The sequence below is a fragment of the Trachinotus anak genome, unplaced genomic scaffold (genome assembly GCF_046630095.1).
Source record: "Trachinotus anak isolate AG129_WGS33_773 ecotype Australia unplaced genomic scaffold, CSIRO_AGI_Tana_v1 ptg000007l, whole genome shotgun sequence".
Lineage (NCBI taxonomy): Eukaryota > Metazoa > Chordata > Actinopteri > Carangiformes > Carangidae > Trachinotus > Trachinotus anak.
The window spans coordinates 18157976-18181443 of record NW_027273858.1 but is presented as its reverse complement, the minus strand read 5'-3'; the positions used below and the strand labels follow the sequence as shown (position 1 = coordinate 18181443).

Genomic DNA, 23468 nt, shown 5'->3' with positions numbered 1-23468 from the left:
TGTTAAGTTTGAAAAGTATCTGAACCAAAACCTGAACCGATGTTAACCACCAACATGGTATCTTCTTCAAACTTAATATCATTCTCACAACTGATTCTCGAATACGAGATTCCTTGAACCAGCATTTTGCCTGCTGTGCAACCATAGAAGAAATGTTGCTGGTGAATCTCAGCAGGTTCGAGTTCCCCTTTCTGCATAATCACAGTGGAGGTTAGTATTTCAACACTCTGCGTCTGTGATAGTCTGTGAGTTATGCCTGACAATGATTCAAGCTTTGGAGTTTCTCTCTACACACATCTGTCCTCTGCTGTAAACCTGCGATGAATTTAACAATGTTCACAGTTAGACTAAAGGTGAAAGTAAACACAAATTAATAACAGACATCCTGAGGGCGTCGGTGGCCCCCGATGCAACATTTGAGGCCACCTTTCCCCATCTCATCCAGATCTGTATGGAACAGTGCACTGGTATGACATCACAGATCTGAGGATTAAAGAAACTCTTTTGTATTGTTTCTGGCTATAGAAGCCAGATGTGAATATTCACTTACAGAACAAAGTGATCCACTATAGAGCACAGATTTCAATAGTTTTCTCCTTTAGGGGAAAAGAAGGGTTTTTGTATTTTCTTTTGTAACTTTTCTTATTTTCCACTACATTTTTGTCTGCAGTTCATCTAACACACTTTTCCACAAGGATTGCACATTTTATTTTTATTCCATCATGTAATATGTAAAATCACTATGTTGTTTGTAAGGAGGTATAAACACAAACATGGTAACATCCTGAGGGCAAACAAGTGTCGACTAGACCCAATCTGACACATTGTGAAAACACATTTATCATCCATCTATAATCCTTTCTGTTTTAATCAAATGATTACCCCATACCACAGGAATTCAGAGTTCGGTGCTAATTGCTAGGTTAGGTTTCTGTTGGCTCAGGTGCTGCATACTCTGCATGCTTACCTTCACAACTGTTACGCAGTTTGTGTGTGAAAGAGAACAGCGGGTCTTTAAAACATCAAGAATTAAACTGTTAGACTTGGTGAATATGAGCAGTCTCGCCACAAAACAAGCCATAACACCTTTTTTATTCTGCGCAGGAGCTGTCGAGATTTAAAGGCATGTCAGCGGAGTAATTGCTGCATGATCTATTAGTTACAGGAAGGTTATCATTTACTCTGGAGATGAAAGTGGTGTTACACTGAGGAAACTTTTCTAAACACAATTCACCATGGAACGCAATAAAGTTATCTCTGTCATCTTTTTCTCAATCACTCCAGCCGTGAGTAGTGTAAATAATCATGTGCCAGGAAATGAACACAGCTCCAGAGGGAAGGTCCAGGATTTTCAGAAGCCTATTCCAAAACACATTCAGGAAGTTTTCATGTGTAGTAATTGTGTTTTATTGAAAAAAAAAAAAAGAAAACAAAAATGAGCAAACTCCAGAGGGGGAAATTTCAAATGTCTTTTTCATCACTTGTAACTGGAAGTAAATATGACCCTGACCTCTCAATGTGCACCACTCTCTAATAATAACTACCACCAGCCTTTTTTAATAAATGGTGGCTCATATTAATTTATGAGAAGCAAAAAAATGCTTCCATAAAAAAGTTTTCAACGTCTAAATATAGACGAGTAATCACAATAACTGTATATAAAAAGACAGGCCCTCTTTTGATCTAAAACGCCTTCAAATGTGCAGATGAACTTAACTCAATATGTGATTTGTCTCAATATAAAAAGATAAATAACTCAAGATCTGAGACTAATACAGCAATTCCTGTGCAATAATTAAATACATTTAACAAACGTATTTCAAGAGTTCATATAGTTTAAAGAAGCACAAATAAGTGTTCTATTAAATCGCAATGTTTTACAAACGTAAAAAGCAGCTGCCAAACATTTGGCCCCTTTTCTGCAGTGAGAGATGGGTGTTACTCTGGGTTGTGCATTTATAGGTCTGCTGTGGCATGGACACTTAGACTTAGTTTTGACACTGTGAAGCGAAGGTGTCAAGGGTCATATCAGCTGTCCAGCTCAAAGTCTATCTCATCACAGAGGTCATGCCGAGAGGAATATTTTCGCCGTGAGAACTTCAGACAGAGAGCGTCTCCCACCTCGTTCAGATGGTGCAGCACCTGAGAACCAGAGAAAAATATACATTTGATTCAGGTGAAAAAAAACCACACTCTCCTAAGCCTCAGAGAGGAATTTCATGTTGGTAAATTTCTCTGTGTGTTTGTGTGTGTGTGTATGTACCTGGTCCAGCATGGCTCTGGTGTGTGCTGCAGACAAACAGAAGCGAGCTCGGGCCTCTGTAATCGGCGTGGCTGGAAATCCAACAACTACTACACCAATTTTCCTCTCCAGCATTTCTCGAGCAAAAGCCCTGATCAGCAACGACAACAAAAAAAAAAAGAAACAACTCTCAGTTTTATATATTCTAGTTCAAAAATGTACTAGAATTGAATTCAACTGAAGAAAATATCATCTGTAATGATGTTAGATTATATTTCTGGAATTAAAATATCCTGAGTATCAGATTTTCCATTACCAATATCAAACATGTTGAACTAGGATTGTGTCTCCCGCTTATGTTTTTTCTGAATTACAAATGTCATCTCTCACCAACAACGGTGACACCACTGACCTATGTCAGTGGTGCTCATGCATTTGCACTATACACTGTGTGAGTGTCTGTACAAAGCGCAGCTGACTGGAGCACTGGATCAGGGCAGAAACTCACACAAATATGTACATACAGAATACAAAACTATGCAACAATTTATCTCACATACATTTTTCCAAGATTTGAAGCTTTAAAATGTGCAGTAACCCCATAAGCCACCTCAGAATGAGCCACTTTGCCTCATCACATTAGCCACTTTGCCTCATCACATTAAAAGTCGTAAGGAATGTTGCTTTTTCTGGCCCTTCCAAATCCTTAATCATGTGGTTGGGATGTGAGGTATGAATGGCTTGTGATAATTTCTGCAAAGCACGATGAATGAAAAAACAAACAATCAAAAAACAAAAACAAAAAACAAAAAAAACCCAAAATAAAACTACATATGCACAACTGATAGTTCTATCAGTTCTCCGAGGTTGGAGCAGCAACATCACTGAGGCCAGGCCATGCAGGATTCCTCATTTTGTAGCAAAGTGGACAGTTCGGGGTTCAAATGTAAAATGTGTTCTGAAAATGGTTTGTATGGTTTTTAATTTTCTGGATGATTTGTTGATGAGCTGTGCACTGTACAGATGCTGGGGCAGAGCCTAAATCCAACACCATCTTTAAAACCTACTCTATATCATTAGGACAATACAAAAAGACTAACAAAGTAAAGGCCAGAAGAAGATTTAATATACAGCAGAGTAGCTACAGATATTTTACCCTCATACACTTGTCATGAAAGACCTAAGAAATACAATTCAGTGTGACAGGACTAAAACTTTAATTTTAAGTCTCATTGACAAAATTGTGAAATAACAAAAGGCAACACTATAACTCTTTTAGAAATGACTGTTTTTGAAAACAATATTGAAAATATTTGAAAACAAATTGTGAAAATCGACTTTTCTCCAGTTGCCCCTGTAAACTGAGCGATGTAAAACCACAAACTGCTACTGTGGCAAAACATGATAGCAGCCTCTGATTATGGTAGTTCCTGGGCTGAATTGGCCTTTCCATGGATATTAATGGTGACTGGCATTGAAAGACACTTTATACCCAATTGATTATACCTGAGTGGCTTGAACAATCCTTGGTTATAACTAATCAATACCTCATGTCCCCCTTAAGTGGTTACAGATACTCAGTCTACACTGACACAGCCTACACTACTGATTCATGGAAACTTTGGAGCATGTAAGATGGCAGCCATCCAAACCACTCAGACATGATACACAGTGAGCTGAGCTGGAAGTGTTTAGGACAACAACGGATACTGAAGTTAATATTTATTGATTCAAAATTTGTCAATGTACAATAAATATTCAGTTCATTTCACTCTTAAAGAGGTGAGTGTTCTTGGTGAAAGTTTAAATGTACTTACACCACTTTGCCTGGCATGTAGAGCAGGATTGGAACCACTGGTGAGTCATCATTGCCATAGATAATGAAGCCCATCTCCTTCAGTCTGGCCCTGAAGTATCTAGTGTTCTCTGCCAGCTGGCGGATCCGTCTAATGCCTCCAATTAAAAAAAGGACAGCACCAGATGTACATGAGCAAAGCACCAACTCACTGCTGTTTTTCCACATATTTCCACTGTCCCCTGCATGGAGGGACATCACCTGTCAGTAGCAGCTAATGTAGTGTGTAGTGTTCTTTGCAGTGCTATCTCATCCTGAGTCCTGCACCTCCATCTGGGCCATTCTGGCCTCCACCATGAACTTGCTCATGATTACATCTCAGCTGTGCCAGCAGATGGTTCAGTTTTGTCTGCCTGACTGTATAGTATATGCACTTGCATGTTGCCAAAACGAGGGTTTGCAAATTGGATACAGTGGATTTTGCACAAAATGAGTGACTGTGGACTGCCACTGGAGCGTAGCCATGACTGAAACAAACAAACAATGCTTTAGCATCACATGTATAGCAGATACTGTACATACATTAGGAAACAAATCAAAGTCAGCAGAGGGGTTGTGTTCTGCTCACCCCCTGTGATCCCTAACAATGTGAATCACTGGGGAGCCTGGTTGCTCTGTGGCTGCAGCAGAGTTTGGCATGGACAAGCCTTGGAACACAGCTCTGTTTCCCTTTGATTACCTGGGAACAGATTGGCAGTTCTTTCAAAGGGATGTAAGAGAGCACTTTAAATCCCCTTATCTCAGCAGAGAGAGAGGGGAAAAAAAACATAACATTTGGGCATCTGCCAAAAAGCACAGGCCCCATTTTGTAAATTATTCCTCTCCGCTAAGATAGAGGGCATGGAGGTCAAAAACCTGCTGTCAGACACAAATCATATGAATAGGTGAGAATGTGAGGATGTTACTGTGTCTCTGAGCTTTTTCCTTTTTTAGAGCTGTTGCTTTAAAGTGCGAAATTCAACATCAAAGAGAAAGATGAAGAGCACAGAGGAAGACTGAGAGAAAGAGGAATAAGAACTTATCAGGCATATATGCAAACACCATGCGACATTTCTTGTCACAGGGGGCTTTTATAGTGTTTTGATGGACCCTGGAGCTGATGTTTTGAAAGACTGCACTGTTTGCTGTGTCCCTCCCCTCTATCAGACAGGTCAAAGCTGATTTTTCCACAACAGATATTTCACGGGGCTACGTCACATCCAAAGCATGTCTGCTTCAGAGCCAGATGAGAAAGTTACTCATCTCTGGATGAAACTACAATGTACCGCCACCATAAGACACCAGGCTTTAATCCTTCAAGTGATTAACCCATTACAGCAATCTGCAACAGACATGTCTGTATTTCTCTGTGCCTCGCAGTTTGCATGGCTGCAGATTTCTGCCTTATAGTGCACACTTTAAGTCCCACAGATTTGGCTAAAGTGAACTAATGTTACAACCAACCCTACTCCTTGTATTACGGCTACAGCTACAATAACTCAAGAAGAATCGTGCTGGCGGTATCGGGACTAGTCCGGTAATGACTACTTCCCTGCCCTTGTGTCTGATGCCATTAAAGCAGAAACTTTTCAGAGGTACAGCGTTCCTCACAACACACATATGAAAATGATTTCCTCTGCGTTAGGGTCACGTGTGCTCAGGGACTGCACGTCCCCCTCTCTCTACTGCTGCAGACCCCTGTAATTGCTACCACATTTTCTGACCAAGCAGCTGTTTGTCTTTTCTTGCAGGTCTGGTCTTAGTCCTAATGTTAACATTGGTACTGTCCTCTGGATTTGGTTTGCTATTGTTTCCATAAAGATTATATAAAGGGTGTAAAAATTTTTATAAGCCAGACATAATATTCGTCTGCGCAAAGAACATTAGGCTTGACGAGCATGTGGATAATAAGACTGAGATTCAAGGTGACATTCACTGGATGGAGACCCAGTGTGCTCAGATACTCACCCTCTGTGCTCCCGTCTTTTCCCATGATGCACTTCATGGCACGTATGATCTGCTCAGTGACAGGAGGCGACATGGCTGAGGCGTATACTGCACTGTGAGAATGACTACGCAGGTAGTCCACCAGCTCCTGCAACACAGCACAGAGGGTCACACAGATAATTAGCAGAGATACTTCACAGTATGCTTGCAATGTATTTTAATTAAAAGACTGAGAAAAATCTGACTGCGTATGAATGTACAGACACAAACTGTTTACTTCAGATCTTCCTGAAACAGGGGCCCTGCACTTTCCTTTTAGAACCACTAGAGAGAGCTCATGTATAGTTGACACCTGAGAATCAATTAAAATACCTCAAGTCATTTCTCTGTCACTATGACTATCTAGGCATTGACTATAAAATAGCTCCGGGTCCTTTCCTGCTCTCCACTCTGAGGGAGCCAGTGCACTAATTTGAAAAAGAAGCAACGCTGCAATGAGCCAGAATGAGGACTGTCATGCTCATTATTCCTAAATGTCAGCAGGAGATTAATACTGCTAGTGGTTGTCAAGAGAAGAGCAGGATTTCAGGAAACTCATTCGGTCATGGGTCCTTAGAGCACGTGTGTGTAAGTGGTCTGAGGTTGGGAGCGGGCCTGGAGCTGTGATGGGCTGCTGCTTGGTGGCTGCGTGGTGGCCACTGGGTGCGGGGTGATGACACGTAGCCGGAGATGCTGTCTGGCCACCATTTCCACTCACTGCCATCTGTCCCCACTGGGCGGCGGCTGTGGCTTCCCCACACACAGAAGGGGAAGGGATTTTAGGGGAAATGCTCAAACGTAGGATGAGAACCCTGAAACAACCTGACATCTGTTTTCGTTTAAGGCGGGGGATTTTCACCGCTTTAGGGCCCTGCAGGATTTCGGTGCGACCAAGATAAACCAGTTAAGAGAACATGTCCGAAATCCATCTCACGTCTTGGGCGTGGAGTGACAGCTCAAAGTGTTTCCTCAGCCACACTGTGGCCGCAGTACTCATGTGGTGACACATGTCCACAATGCCACAGAGCTGGAGCTGTGCCAGAGCAGCACACACACTTGCACACACTTGGTTCTTCAGTGGATGTATTTAATAACCTTATTTCAGTGTGATCCAGGCTTTAAGTAAAGGGTGATTGAATAGCATCTCCTTCATGCAAGGTTGAAGTGAATTAGAAGGAGCTTGAATTGCATTTAATGGGGTATTTATTTTTGGCACTCCCATAAAATAGCTATAACATGACTATTTTGCAGAACACATCTGCTGAGTTTTTTGTCGGTCAGCCCGGATCTACTTAGTGTAAGATTTGGGGGATTTCACCACAACAACAACTACGTCAAATCTAAAGGCTTTCTCTCTCTTTTCCTGCCTGTTTCTTTCACTAGTTTACTACAGCCAGCTGTCAAACCAGGCAGATTGTTCATACTTCAAACATTATCATGCTTGTTAAAAGTCATCCTGTTAAATCTGGAGCGCAGTTCCGATGCTTGCCACAAGAAGGGGCTGGCCCCCTGCCAGCTTTACCTTCTTATTATGGCAGAGCGGGGCTGAACCAACATAAGGCAACAGCAGGAAGGGTCCCTCTCTGAATACCTAATTCAAACAACATGGCCGTTTCCTCTGTAGCTTTCTAATCAACTGCCACAAAACCGATGTGGTTATGTACTAAAGTGTACTTTTTAATGGAGTAAAAGGGAAGTACAAAGGCCCAGAGTCACAGCCTGCGGAACATTTGTTGGACACATGAAAGCTATGAGAGAGGTGGGATATATGATTGAGTCCTAAACATCTTTAAAATGGACCTGGGTAAAATACTGTATGATGTATTTTAACCTGCTTTGGAGCCAAATAAGTTAATGCTGTTACACGGGCAGTGGTTGCCAAGTTGTTTAAACAATGTCTGGAAAGTATCAGAGAGCCAGCTCAGTCATTTGACTTTCTAAGAATGGCAACTTACCCAGGGCTGCTGAAACTGTTTCAATGTGATTAATCCCACCGACGTTTATCTTGAAATTTATCTTGACCCTGTTTTGGTCCAGGAGGATTAATTTTGCAAAGCAACCAACTAGTTTCTGCCTGACTGGCCTCCTGCAGTGTTTACAGGAGCTGGTGATATGGAGGGAAATGAAAATGGGTTGTTAATACTGTAACAGTAACAAAAGAATGCAGCACCTCGTCTATCAAATGTTGTGCTACCAGAAGACAGGTTGCTGCTTCATATCAGAGGATCAAGTGTTTTGAGTTGACGACATTTGGTGGAAAAGGTGGAAAGGTCTGGGGGTCCAGGTAAGCCAGCGGCCTTCACAGTACTACTCCCCTAGTAGTGTTCTGCTAAGGACCTTTACCAACTAGAATAGGGTTTTTTTAAATCAATTTTTACTCATTTCTAATCTCTATTTTATTTGACTCTCCTATTCAAAAATATCAGAATTGTATGTGTCTTGTCTCCCCTCTTGTTTTCCATCACTTTGTACGGACAACTATCTTATAAAACCAGAAAACTTGAGGTTGAGTAGCCCTACATTTATAATAAATGAGTGGAATATGATTAAGTTTCTTCGTCAGGTATAAAAAATATAATATATAATATAAATATTTCACATATGATAAGAACCAAAAACTAAATGTAAGTGAAATTTCAGATATTTGGATACTAAAAATGATAAAATAAAGGCAGATACAGCTGAAACAGAAAATCCAAAGATCTACAGGAACCTTTTTGCCTGCAATATAGCCTCCAGCAGCCCCAAAGCTCTTGGTGAAGGTGCCCATCATCACATCCACATCAGCTGGGTTCACATCAAACAGCTCGGTCACGCCCCGACCTGATGGTCCCACTGCGCCGATACTGTGGGCTTCATCCAGGTACAGATACGCTTTATACTTCTTCTTCAGAGCGATGATCTCGGGTAGTCGCACCACTGAGCCTTCCATGCTAATGACAGAGAATCACACAAATTGAGAATACACTTACAAAAGGGACAACACAGGCACACACATTTCATCAATTATACACCACACTCTTAACATGATCAAATTTAAAAGGAAAAGAATTTGACCCCGACATTATCCACTGCAGAGCATCTGCACGTCCGTGAATGCATATTACATAATTTGACATGCCACAGTCTTCCAAGAATCTTTCTGCTGGCCTCTTCTGCTTTACTCCCACCTCTCTCCCATCTTTTCCTCTCTGATGCAAGCCTTTTAAGGCTACAAATAGACAGCATGGGAGAGTATATGGCGGGGGAACGGAGCAATCCCAGACCTGCTATCCCAGCTATGGCTGAGAACGTCTGCAGCCCAAATGACATTAGACAGGATTTCACCAGGACCGATGTGGACATCAAAGGCAGGCCTAGGATCTAGCTAAAGCAAGCTTACGCCTTATCCAAGCTTTTTGATGTTACCGGGAGATGTTAGCGGTTTCAGCACCGCACCGAAAGGCAGCATTTCTCTCTAATGTCTGAGCCTGATATTAGACATCACTGCCTGATAAAGGCAGTCTGATGAGGTGCAATTAAGTTGTCTCTCAAATTAGCAGGACTGTTGTGGAACTAATTATTGTATTAATACCAACTGATGGACATGTTTAAGGTTTTCCTTTTTTTTTTGATGAGACGATTGCCATAAAACAATTAAGTAAACTTCAGATCTGACTGAATGTGATTAAATGTTTAGAGGAAAGGTAACACTGACAAAAAAGCACAATGAATATGTCATGTTTTAGTTAAGAAGACCTGAAATGTGAGGCACGATAGAAGGCAAACAGAGGGAAGAAAGGAGAAAAGAAAATGGCCGTGATAAACAGTTGGAGCTGGGGGTGTAGCCAAGTCAATCTCTGTGGCTTCACTTGGCCTTGATTTGGAGCTAATGAGCAGATGGAGAGGGTCACTAAGACTCGGGATAGCTCACTGCCGGGAGAGACACACAATACCTTTCTCCTCTCTCCAGTAATCAAACGGTACCCAACCATACACATGCGCGCGCGCGTGCGCACACACACACACACACACACACACACACACACACACACACACACACACACACACACACACACACACACACACACACACACACACACACATCTATTATTCAAGGGTGGAGAAGGAAGCAATTGAAAAAGAGACCATTACAGGGACTGCTAAACACAGGCTGAAAGCGCTCCTCAGGTTACAAATTAAGATTTCTACCTGAGCATGGCTGTGCAAAGCTGCTCAAAACCACCTGGAAGCCCATAATAACAAAGACTGATAGAACAGCTCCTCTGACCCAAGATATGTGTCTGTGAGGGAGATCCTATTCTAAGGTGTGTGGGTTGCATAACAACAGCTGACCTATAGATGCCTTCCACCATGATGAGGATCTTCCTCCAGGGCCTGTGAGTCCGAGGCTGCCCTGAGCAAACCGCCTCTCTTAGCATCTTTTCCAGACTGTGCATGTCTGACAGACACATACACACAGGGGAGAATGAGAATGAGAAAGAGAGTATAAAAGCAGGAGGAACTCAACAATCTAATCTAAATCCACACCTTATCAAGGGAAACAAAGAACTTAATGCACAGTAATGTTAAAAATAGTAGTTTAGGCTTGTACATATAGAGTGTAGGAATAGTCAAATAAAAGTCCACAGGAACACTGATTAAAAGCAAAACGACAGTAAGTAGAGTAATAATTTCCACAGGGCAGGGCAGAGTACACAAGGCACTATTTTATCTGACAGAAACAGCTTCCACAAACTACACACAGGAAATACCTCGCACTCTGACGCTAACGAGCACCTGCAAAGTCTGTATCAGACAGGATTACTAACTGAGCTAAATATGGCTTGAGCCAAAGGTATGTTCAGCACAGTCTGCATGGTTGTTTAAGATTACGATTGAAATTTTGGCTTCAGTAAAATAATTCCCCTTTGGCATGTGGAGTTCTTAACAGGTATGGGTGACACTATTAATGATCCTCATCTGCACACCAGCAGATGGCAGTGTTGAATAGCTGTAGCTAATCAGGAGCATTATTCAAAGTGTGACTGCAATCCAACCATTTCCAGCTGAGCAGCGAGTAAACCTGTCATAGCTAATAATCTGTCACAGATGATTGATATTGCTGCCTCGCCACAAAAACAAGTTTGCTTAAGAGGCAGAAGATGCTCTTCTGATAAAATCACCTCCTGAAGCTCAACAGGGTATTACTCATCTAATGTTACTAATGTCAGCATTGAGGAAGCCTGACAGTGGAAGAGGAGTCCATAGTGACTTGCTTTCACTAAGACAAGAATGAGGGACAGATTGATTGAAGATAAGACCTGTTCTGATATGAGATACTGTATGACTGTGATGAGAAGGATGGCAGTCTCTGCTTCTGCACAAGACATGTGAATCCTTAAATGTTACCATCCAATCTTTGCACCAATACTGGGGTTACAGAAATGCTATTAGCTTAATAAACAAAGAGTAACATTTGACAAATAACAATGCTAATCCTTAAAAGGAGTGTCCTTTATATATGACTATTTGAAGAATTTTCAAAAACAAGTCTGGCACGCCTTACATAGGCTAGACAGGACAAACCAGTTCCTTCTGGTATGACATTCTTTCACTGTTATAGTTAGGCCACTTAAAACCTTACACATTTCAAACCCTGAACATGGGATCCCAGGAGTTTGAGAGAGACTACAACAATAAATATTGCATCACTATCATCACATCATTACAATCACTTAATATTCATTTTCTTATTTATGTTTCGTTGTAGCAACTGGTATAACCCCTTAAGTAAATATTGGCTTTGTACAGATACAAGAGTGTAAGAGTCTGGTGCTGGAGGTATAAGGCAGGGAGGGGTCAACTGCTCAGGTGCCTGAGGGCTTTTTGCCTTTAGTCAGACCTTTGGGATCTGCTCGGAGGACCCATAACTGACTCTGCTTGTACCTGTCAGGACACATTTGCTGCTAGAGGACTGGTTCATTTGTCTTGTCTACTGAAAGAGCAGGTGATGTTTCCAGTGCTAGAACAATGAATGCTGTATCGTTCATGCAGAATATTTCTCCTTTATCTAGTCACAATTTGTAATTTGATATTATAATAGAGAACAAAAAGTTAAAGATGACATTTTCATGTAAAAAAAGACAACTTCCGTTTTGCTGCTCTGTTGCTGATGGATAAAACACAGTGGTGACTGTAACTGAACCCATTTCATTAAAGCCTTTACATTTGCTGCTCTAAACACAGAATGTTAAGTAGGTCTTTCCTAAGGCAAATCCTGTACTGCACAGAGAGTAATGTGTTTCTCACACCAGCAAAAGTTTGGGATGAATAGAAGAAAAGGAAACACTGGATGCTGTGAGCAGCAGTATTCACTGTGGATGCACAGAGAGAAATTCAAATTTCATCATCAGATAATCTCAGGACAGAACAGACATAGCATTCAATGCTCTGGCAGGTACAGGGCAGGATTGTTAAGCACCATGAATGTTGGCAAACTGAAACAATATGGCTCTCACTGTTTATAAGTTAAACAATGCTGTGCATTGTATTTTTGTTAACCAAGGCACTGACTCATTTTCAAATGAGGTAGTTCCTGGACTTACTGTTGTGTTTGAACACCCGGATGGTTGCTCCTGACAGTCTCGCCCCTAGGATGAGAGATGTGTGATTGAGCTCATCGCTCAATATCAAACAACCCTGAAAACCAGCAGAAAGAAAAGACTTTGTTCAAATTTCCCAGTTCCAGTCTAATACCTAAACAGAATAAATGGTGTTTGATGAGATTTTGGATTTGGTCTTTGTTTGGTGAGAACGCCAATGAGATTCTCCCTTGGGTACAGAAAAAAATAATTAGCCTGTAAACAGTAAACACTATCATCAGTATGACTCCATATGGATAAAAATCATTGCAGTGTATTCAACCCTCCCATTTGATTTTATTTGTTTTCTGAAAAATTGTGTGTTTTTATGTATTTCAACATTTCTTTTGTGCTTCAACTCTCTATCCTTGAATAATGTAATGTGTGCTACTCGGAGCTCTAAAAAGATCCACCTGGCCATTTATCTGTCGGCCCATTCCACTTACCCTGCCCCCATCCAAGCTTAAACCTCTGCATGTGAGTGGGTGTAATGTATATGTTTGTTATTTTTCACTTCTATCATGTCTGTTTCAGCCAACAGACTCATCATATTTTTAATAATGGACAATATGGTACTTCACATTCCACAGAAATCAGCATGCAAATGAATTCAGCTATTCTCTGGTACATTAACATATTTAACACCAAAGCTCCAAGCATTTGACTGCATTAGTTTGAATGAACCCTTGTAGAGGGTATGTTGACACCATCTCAGTGACAGATACCCTCGGTTTGGCCTGGGGTGCAGCTGGCCTGGTCCCTGGTCTACCAGCAGCTGTCACTCTGCCTGCACAGCAAGGCCTGTCCTGGCACAGCCTGTCCCTGTAGGACAGAGTTGGCAGTGTGGGTTGACCCCAGCCCCAGTAGGGTTACTGTGGGGGCTGCAGCCTAAGGGGCTGCTACACCTCTTGAGCTGCATAAATGACCCCATTCTCATCACTTAAACCATCAGCCTCCCCTTCCTCCTGTCCGGTCCAATCACATATATTCATGCTGTGTGTTGCCCCTGGTAACCCATGGCTGTCTGTGTGAGCCAGGCTGGTATGCCAACAGGCCAGAATATGGGTAATCATCCCCTTGAGTGGTGCTCTTAACAAAAACTGCCCTTCCTTGTCTGTGTGTCTGAAAGCAGCTATGTTTGCCCGGAGCCTGGTCCTCCTGGCTACTGTAATGTTTAATTATGATTTTAATTAATAGGGGTGGATGATGAGTTGTTCGCAGCTGAGTTTAGTTGACTGTTATTCATTAATTTAGGCCATATGCAAGAAAGGAACAAAAGCTAAGATAATTAGATTAATTTCTGCTGCACTGTGAAAATTACGCCCATATACAATAGGATTTCCTATATACAGCGTGTGCCATTTAGTGTGTAAAATCACTTACCTTGCCAACAAGTGCTGGAATGTTCATTGAGTTGGTGGCGAAACCCATCCCAAAAGTCATGGAGGACTCTACCCCAAGGAAACTGGCCACAAGTTTCTCCAGCTCTTCATGGATGCCCAGGTTACCTAAAAGACAGAGATCACTAAGGATAATTCACCCTGTCAAATCTGACAACATCACTCTACCGGTTGGTTTATCTGGTAGTCCCTTAGTCCCTGGGTTTTGCTGGTCTTTGTCATCCAATCATAACATTTGGCAGAGACGAATGGTTGGTGATAAAAAACAAGAGTCCCACAGGCAAAAACCTGCACTACGATCACACACAGTGTCGGCACCTCTCGCTCTCTGGGGATTTTGGGAGCTTTATAAAGATTCAAGATGTGGTGAATTTGTAATTTAGTTCAACTACCCTTTTTCATCCCAGCCAATATCAAGGCAAGTCCTGCAAGGTCTAAAATGGTTCTGCAGCACATTTTGGGACTGAGGCAGTTGGTTATAACCCAATGTGACAGATGGGGACCAGAATTCGTTTAGAAAATTGATTCACCTGACATGGTGTTTTTCTATTTTGTGCAATAAAAGTGGGATTTTCAGGTATCTCCGGGCTGCTTTAGTACTGCCCTTGTGGTCAGCTGATAAAAAAAGAATTACTATCATAATTGTGAGCTACAGAGAGAAAGCAAGTGAAAGGTTAATATATACTGTATTTTATTTCTGCTAACTCTGGTAGAAATATACTATAAGATACCATATGAGCTCAATAAATTTTAATACACTCAGTACTTGCTATACTATACTGTAGTAGTTACTAGACTGTAGACTCAAAGTTACCCGAGAAATACTTAAAACTCATTAGTGTACTGTTACTGTAAAGATAGAGCTGCCAACATCACATAAGTAATATAATGAACTGTCAGTAAAAAGACATCTAATGAAGCACATTTCTTTGAAAAACTACAAGATGAAAACACATTAATTCAGATACCATCAGCACTGTGACTGAAACTTAAGCCTGGTATTGAGCTGTGGTGATGTCATTAAGGCAATCCTAATAAGAAAATGATGCATTAATTGCATATACATGGAATACTAACCATTGTAGTCATAATCAATAGAAATCCGTAACCAACAAGAGAGGGTATTAAAAACTTCAAACAGACTGAATGTTTGAGGAAGAGCTGGAAAATGGATATTGAGTGATGTGTTTAAAACCATAATGCAGTGAAGCAGCTCTGTCTTTATGGTGATTCCCATTCTGTGCTCTCCATCAGGCCTTTCGCCAAGTCAAATCGATTCATACATTTCCTAAATCGCTCAGACTCACAGCTCCTGCTGGCTCGTGCAGCTTTTTAATTAGACTGCACTGAACATTTGCTCTCTTTACAGAACATTTTCCTCAGCCGTGGCATCACAAGCATGCCCTGCCCTCTTATTGACATGCTAACCTCATAAGGCTGTTGTAGGTCTGCATACTCTTCAGGTAAGTGGGAGTTGAGTTCTTAATAGATCTCACTTACTTAAATTAGCTGAAATAAAATGATAACTACAGCATCACATACGTCTCATTAAATCTGGTTACCTTTTCTCTGAAGGTCACCTTCCTTACACCACAATCATCAAAGCTTGTTGATGAGAATTAATATTGCCAGGGTTGGAAAGTGTTATTGTACGGAGACAAAAAAGAGTGTGCTCAGGGCTAAGTTTGTCACTTTCACTATAAACCTGTGACTGAGGTTTTTCTTCAAAGCCTTTATAACAAGACAAAAAAAGAGAGAGAAGAGTTAATCATCAGACAAATACAGCACATATGGCTTAGTTTTAAATAGCCCAATTATATCAGTATATACCGCAGGTGTATGTATTATGGTGAAATATTTACTACTATGTACTTGGTAGCTACACTTAGTGTTTCTTAGTAATATGTCATTCATTTGAATGCATGATATCATTATCTAATTTACTGTACGTTAATGATTCAAGGAAAGGTGGGAACAGTGAGCTATCCATTAATACAAATCCATGAATGTTTGACGTGTGTGTTTATTCTCAAGGTGTGCTTTCAGTGCACTTTGTATCTACTTACTCAAGCCTATTAAAAAGATACACCTTAGATTATGCTCTCCGTGTACTTACATATACAGTGTAGTTGTGGGAAAATTATTCACAACTTTTTTGATATATTCTGAAGTCAACTTGCCTGGACTGAAATCGACCTTGGGAGGATGTCAGAGGCACAGTGGGGAGTGAAGTGTGAAAGAGGAATTATTTTTGTAAATCAGGTTTTTGTTTTGAAGAAAGTGCTGGTAAATTCAACAAAAACACTTCCAGGAAATTTTGATTTTGAAGATTTGCACCGATACAAATTGCTGCGTGTGAGCTAAGCCATGGTGACGATGGTGTCACTTCTATTGCAGAGACACTGGGGTCTTTAATAATTGATGCTTCATAAGGTCTCATGGGAGAAATGCTTGTTATTCCTTAACCCTCTCAGTGAGCCAGCTGAAGCACAGATTACAAACCCAGGGAAAAACAGTCCCATTTTGAAAGAGAAATAAACATATAAATAAATCACACAAATGAATAATGGATGGTGTGGAGTGTGTGTTTGTGTGTGTGTGTGTATGTGTGTGTGTGGGGAGGGGCGGTGTACTTGCACTCTGACAAACATACATATAACTAATGATCACATGCCCTTTAATTCCTCTGGTTTTCACTGTCCTTGTCAAGCTGCTGATATCATTCAGAACTACGTAGCGACTCAACTCGCTCTGAGCCTGTCGGCTCACCATGTACAAGCTTGCACTTAGTAGATACTGGTGTCAGAAATAAATAAAAACTAGGTAAACATCAATGACAGACAGGAAAGGAACTACTTTACCTGAGTAAACTTCAGAGTGTGGCCTGTTCAATGAAATCCATAATGTTAATCTATTGGCAGATTTTGATAAAAAACAAAACAACCCAAAAAAAAAAACACACACACAATTGATGGCTAATCATTAGATTTCACTGCTGCACCCTTGCTATGCTGCAACATGAGATCCTGGCATGCACAGCCACTTAAACACCATCAGAGGCAGGGTTGAAGTTCAGAGGATAAAACACCATTCAAAATTCATCTGAAGCCACAGATCTCTCACTCTGATCCCTGCTGCTCTAACACTTCCATCACATATGTTATTTTTGCATCCTTCCTAATGTCCAGGGTGTTTCATAATGTTACATTCCACTGTGATATCATTTCCAGCACTCCGCAGTGTGTACCAGTATGTAATGATCTCAGCATATGCCCAAACGGTACATAATTTAACAAAGGTTTAATAATTCATATTACATTGCAGCCACTGAAAGATAATTGAATATGTGGGCAGTATAATTCACGAGAAAGATAATAAATGATGGCATATGTGATGAGGAGATGGAGTTTTCTTTCTAGTTTGATGCTCAACCTCTTCAGCGTCACTGGGGTCTGTCAGACCCTTTTGAAATAAATGCATATGTGAGAAATTTGATGCACTGTGAGATTAAATAAAAGAGACACTGCTAATATCTGCTAATACTGCTATATGACTTCAGTTGACATGGGACATTTTGCTCAAGAGAAAATGACTGCCCTTACTAAAACTAGTTTAAGAGGACAAGTACCACACTGTTTTTTTCACAAGTTTCATCGACAACCACATTCTTACCTATTTCCTGCCTTGTGCTGCAAACCCCAACCCCATACTGGTACGTTTTGTCTGCCACAGTTTTCAGGAAATCAGCCTTGTTCTCAGCAAAACCGAGGTAGTTGTAGGAGCCCATGTTGATGGCATTGTGTATAGTCCTCCCAGTAAACCTGCAAGCATGTAAACATTAGGAATCAATTAGCCTTTCTATTGTTTCTACACATACGCGCACTCAGAGAATTAATTAGACACAATAAAAAGTAATCAAAATTCAATTAAATATAACTGCTAATCATGAACTTGTTACTTCATCAGCTGACTTTTGCTCATGAGAAGTGCAATTATAGCAATGTTTATTCAGCATAAGCAGCAGTGACTGCATGAAGAGGCAGCATTTCTTATTTTCATTTCCTTCGGTGTATTTTTTAAGCACATAATCAGATATCCACAACTCATTGTAGCCAGAATCAAGACATTATTCTGCCTTACAATGTACAAGTATGCATGTAAAGGCGAATAGGTGTAAAGTGTGAGTGTAATTATTTCTTGCAACAAGGCAAGTTCAGGTAAACATCACGTAAATTCACATGGTCAGTTGACAGTGTACATCTCTGCTGTACATCATCAGAGCTTCAAAGGTATTTTAAGGGAGCTGTTCCATTTCGTCAACCGACCTACTTCTTCTCACTGCTCATGTAAACCTGCATACTACAAAACCCATCTGCATGTCTCTTTACCCATTCACCACACATCACTACAAAAGACAAGCTGACTGCCCCATTTCTACTTTTTCCAGTCACATTAAACCTCTTTAAACATGTAATCCATGCTTACCCCTCTTTCCTGATTCATAATGTCAGTTCCCCTTCCCGCGGCTCTGTTCATATTCCTATTCATAATGTATTCCCTGACCCTGCTGTGCAGCACAGAGGAATTTCAACTGTGGTCCAGAAACTCAGGACTGACATATCCTTCCTGATGACAAATACCCATGTATTTTATTTTCTACCTTCCTCTATTAGCTCATAGCAGAGGAGATTGATATATCCAATTACATCTTGTTTGTCTAGTTTCCGGATAATTGAGAGATAATTGTGCTAAAACATATTTTCTGGCCTGTCTGAAGCTAGAAAAACAGTTGTAAATTCTTAGGTTGAGTATTATGAATTATTATGAGCCAACAGTACATCTTATCTACAGTATGTCTATCACAGGTGACTTGATTACAGTACCTGAACGTCCAGTTGTAGTCATCAGAAACCCTCTCCATCAGGTCAAACACAGGCCCTGGCAGGCTGCATACGGGACGGTTCCAGTTGTCTCGTACCCTCATATATAGGTTTCGAGTGTAGAAGTTCTCGAAATCTTGATATAGTGGTACAAAATCCTGAAGGCAGAGAGGAACAACAACCAGGATGTCACAAAGAGGTGGAACAATAAGAGCTGGAAAAGTGACTACTTGAATTCTGATCACATTGGTCCCGCTAAAAGCTACCTGAGCATAAGAACAAAGCAACCCTCAAAGACCATAAAGGGTTGTTACATTGCGTCCACCTTTGCACTACATCAAGGCAGGAGAGTTTTGTTTTTATCTTATAATCATTCAAACCACAAATTTAGCTCTTATCTGGGTAGGAGAGTTAGGTCTACAGTACCGTAGCTTTTATTAAGTACTGTATATTTTCAAAATACTTCAAGACAATCTTCACATTGATCTCCTGACAACAGTGTTTACTGAGAATATTGAGGACTTTGCCCTCAGTAAACTCCCCTGTTTGTCTGATCCAAGGAAGACAACATCACAACAGAGGTCATATACAGTAAAGCTCTTTTTACCTTAACTTTAAACTGTAAATAACTGTTGTCAAAGACAAGGAGCAAACTGCCTGCTTAGTCCTCCTTGAGACGTATTGTGTCTGCCTACAGTCATACAGTACAGCCTTACCAAAGTAATGGAAAACATGAGCACAGCATTTCTTTGATTAAGGTTATAGCTTTTTTTTTTTTAACATGAGCTGCACAAAACAAATCATTAACTACTACCAACTTATCTTAACAGCAATTTTTGGATTTAAGAAATGAAATCTATGGCAACACAATGGCTCTTATGTAGCAGTGTTCAGGCCTTATCTAGAATCTAAAGCACAGTAACAAAGAAAGAACTTGAATCCTCAGAGATTTAATTAGGTCTTCAGCACATATTCTCTGTGGTGTCCTGTCTCACCCGTGGCAACACTACAGTGCAGAAGAACATGAAGGATGAAGGCAGAAGGAGAACTTAAGAGCAAAAATTGAAATAATTAGAGGAAAACAAAATGTGTTAACACCCAAGGCAAGCATGCTCCTCTACTCTAACTGTCTGTGTGTGTGTCTGTGTCTACAGCAAATGTGTATGCTCCACAGTATGCCTATGTTTGTGCTGATTGCATGTTTTACCTACCTTCTGTTCCTCTCTTTCCTGGGCAAGGTTGCACTTCTCTAAGCCCACAGCTCTGAGGAAATCTCTGAGGTAGCCAAACAGGGTGACAATACCAAAGCCCAGGTATGTCATGACAGCCACGTACATGGGCGCCTGTTCAAAGGACTCCTGTCTGTGCTGCCTGGAGGCGACACCAGTCCCTGGGCCATTTTTCTATACAACAAGAGACCCACATAAGCTGTCTTACATTGCAGATGAAACAAGAGAAAACAATACAGCTGGAATAAAAGCGTATTGGGTTTTGGTTAACACACCAATTAACCTGAATAAAAAAGGAGAAAACCGGTGCACTTGCAGATGTAAGTAACACATACTATTCATTGCTGAAGCAAGAAAGACTGAAGGACCATCCACAGTAATGTAACACCAAATAAAAGATTTTAATTTTTAATTGTAAACATTCAAATGATTAGAAAATAATTTACATTAAGGAGTAATTTTGTGGACACACCAATTTTGTTAATAATAATAATAATAATAATAATAAACTCAAAGGGAGTTTACAGTGAGCTCAGTCAGTCTTGGGAAGCAGAAATCCCATATAAACCAGCATGAGCAAGATGTTTGAATGGAAAATGATAACTTGAATCACGAAGATTGTAAAATTGAAAGTGAAAGGGCTTAAATGTGCATTTGAACTAGCTAACACTTCTGGCTGCAATTACGCCACCTGTTGAAGAGATGCAACTGGCACAAGAAATTACAAAGCATTCCCTGTACCATTCAACAGATCAGATTTCAAGATGACTTGGGTGGTATCCCAGTTTGTGCCTCTTACTGTTTTTACATTAGATAGGAGTCACAGAGCTAGCATCTATTTTCAGCAAGATAAATTGTCAATTGATTTAAGTTACTTACTGGTTTTATGACGATATGTCCACAATTCACATTGTACTTTTTGTCCATCCTGAGTAAAAACAACCCTACTGCTGCACAATCAATTATATTTTAATCCATTACTAAAGTAAGGACTCCTAACTCAAAATGGCAACCAGAAGTTCAATTTTCTTTTCAAGGACTCTATGGAAAACTATGAAAGATATGAAAAGTAAACAATAGTTTATGTACATAGATGTAAATGATATATAAGTAACATATAAATTAATTTGTAAAATATAAATAGCATAAAAAGCCTTGAGAAGGAACTCCTGTAATTTCGGTGGCATTAATGCCTTGTTTGCATGGCGTTGTTCGACAAGTCATTTCCGGCGGCCATGTTTGTTGTTTCACAATCTCCACTTTCATACTTGATTAAAGTTTAGGGTCTTATGCAGCATGAAATACTTTTTCTTTTTCTTTTTTTTCCCCCAAAACACCCAGAAACACTTCTACCTTAAAGCAGCGGTAAGTGTTACTGCCTGTAACTGTAGTGTTATGAAAAAAAAGTCAACATAAAGCTAAGCTAGCGTTTAGAAGATTCATGCTATTATGCTAACAGTTAGCCTTGAATCAAATATAAAAAGACAAAACTTTCTTAATTGTTACATTGGACTAAATATCAGGCTTGATTGCTTTATGTAAATACATCCCTTGAGTTTGAATGTCAGGCGTGTTCAAAAAAAAAAAATAAAAAAAACAAATGAAACCTTAATTTGCTGGACTGACTGACACAGGTGGCACAGGTGGCATTGCATCTTTTACAGCTAGAAATATAGAGATTGTGTGACGTTCAAATCCAATCACTCAGAAAAAGAGCTTGAGTAGAGTGGACAAACCACCTGTTACATCTCAGTAATCATTGACACACCAGTATAAAATGTGCACAGGCCCCAACGTACAGAGGAAATCCTCAACACAGACTGCTCCTTCCTCCCTGAACCAGCCCGAGGGCACAGATACCCTGCTTTGACAAAAAGGAAGAATTTCAGGGCGGGGTCGTTGGCTCAGCATTGCTGCTTATGTTGTTCTTTTTAAAGGGTTTAACCTATCCTCAGTCAGAAGAACGACATCATATACTTGTAGATATGTTATTTTATTTATATCAAAACCAGATGCTGGTCCGTTCTACAACTGCGACTAAAAACACAATAACCCTTGTCCTTTAAATGCACATTGCCTAAGACAGTGAGTTTTGCACAGATGTCGTGATGTTGCTGCTCTTATCCAGGTGAGCAGCCTCTGTGCACTACAAGGTTTGCCTACGTCACAGAGGTCGTTTCAGGTAAAGAGCCCCAATGAAAAAAAAAAAATAATAATTTTCAAGACTTTTCAAAAAGAAGTTGTAGTAAACTCCTGCAACCGTGAAGCAGTCGTGCTGCTATGCGCACACATTTTTGTGAATAAATCCCGTCGCTGACAGACATACCTCTCTCTTGCTGTGATAGCCATTTCTCTTGATGTCTTCGCTTTTCAGTCCATTCTGGTTCAGCTGTGCACTGGAGGGACCGTCCGCAGCGGTTCTTGACATTTTCCAGAAAGCGCAGCAGCGACGGGCTCCCGTGTGTGACTGTCAGGTAGAGACAACTTCACAAAGGTGACTTCCTCCTTCTGTCGCCGCGGCTCAGCCTCGCGTTAATCGTTGTATGAAAATCGCGTTAAGTCTTGAGAAAGTCTCACTTCACTGTTTCGATATCACGTAAATGGGCCAACTTCCTCTTCTCCTTTTTCCTAACTTGAAACTTTCCGATCGCTGTAAAACGCTGCACTTCACATTCACTATGCATCTAGTTTGAGTCTTAAGATATTAGTGTCTTTGAATGCATTGTGTTTTCCAGTTTGTCTTGCTGAGTTATTCTCATCTTTCCATTAGTAGAAAGTAGTACTATGCTGATATGCTGTACCTAAATAGTTTTGAGTAGTTTACTATTTTGATTTAATACCACTTTATTTCACTTGTTGCTCATATGATGAGCTCATGAAATATGCTGCACTGTTGTACAGCTACCAAACACCTCAGCCAACTACAATCTTACTTACAAACGTATATTTTTATATGTATATATGTGTCTATATATATATTAATACCCTTTAATGTCTATATAATATAAATATAATTATAAATATATTAATATAAATATAAATAATAATATAAAAACATAGCACTCACCAGTTTCCTGCACAACAGCTACTTAAAGTGCATTTTGTTAATAATATTTTGATACTTTTACTTGTACTTGAGTATGTTTTTTTATACACAAATGCATCAGAAGGTAAAGGTTCATAACTTCAGGCTAACAATAAATGATTGGAGAGTGTAGAAAACCTGTTGCACTTATCAATATGATTTATTATAGCCTGATCAGCAGTGTGCATG

At 40.3% G+C, this 23468-nt stretch overlaps 1 protein-coding gene and 1 long non-coding RNA gene across 9 annotated transcripts in view; one reads left to right on the top strand and one right to left on the bottom strand.

The window, feature by feature from the left end:
* Positions 1–697: 697 nt before the first annotated feature.
* Positions 698–22875, bottom strand: sptlc3 (serine palmitoyltransferase, long chain base subunit 3). Of its 2 annotated transcripts, none has more exons than XM_071481162.1 (12): positions 22521–22875; positions 20177–20368; positions 18969–19123; positions 17758–17906; positions 14069–14193; positions 12650–12743; positions 10398–10503; positions 8776–8995; positions 6045–6171; positions 4060–4195; positions 2264–2393; positions 698–2142 (listed from the first exon to the last, which is right to left on the bottom strand). In XM_071481162.1, the coding sequence occupies exons 1-12, from the start codon at positions 22620–22622 to the stop codon at positions 2029–2031; spliced, it is 1650 nt and encodes a 549-aa protein (XP_071337263.1). In that variant the 5' UTR covers positions 22623–22875; the 3' UTR covers positions 698–2028. The 2 variants fall into 2 exon arrangements, with proteins under 2 accessions (XP_071337263.1, XP_071337264.1); XM_071481163.1 differs by lacking the exon at positions 22521–22875 and adding an exon at positions 21074–21237.
* LOC139623167 (uncharacterized) overlaps positions 21402–23468 on the top strand; it is a 166825-nt gene continuing 164758 nt past the window's right edge. For 3 of the 7 annotated variants that reach the window (XR_011691437.1, XR_011691438.1, XR_011691441.1), the window contains exon 1: positions 21402–21559. This is a non-coding gene — a long non-coding RNA (uncharacterized lncRNA). Of the gene's footprint in view, positions 21560–22567; positions 22689–23468 lie in introns of those variants that run through there. The other 4 variants (XR_011691436.1, XR_011691440.1, XR_011691442.1 and 1 more) reach the window with 3 other exon arrangements.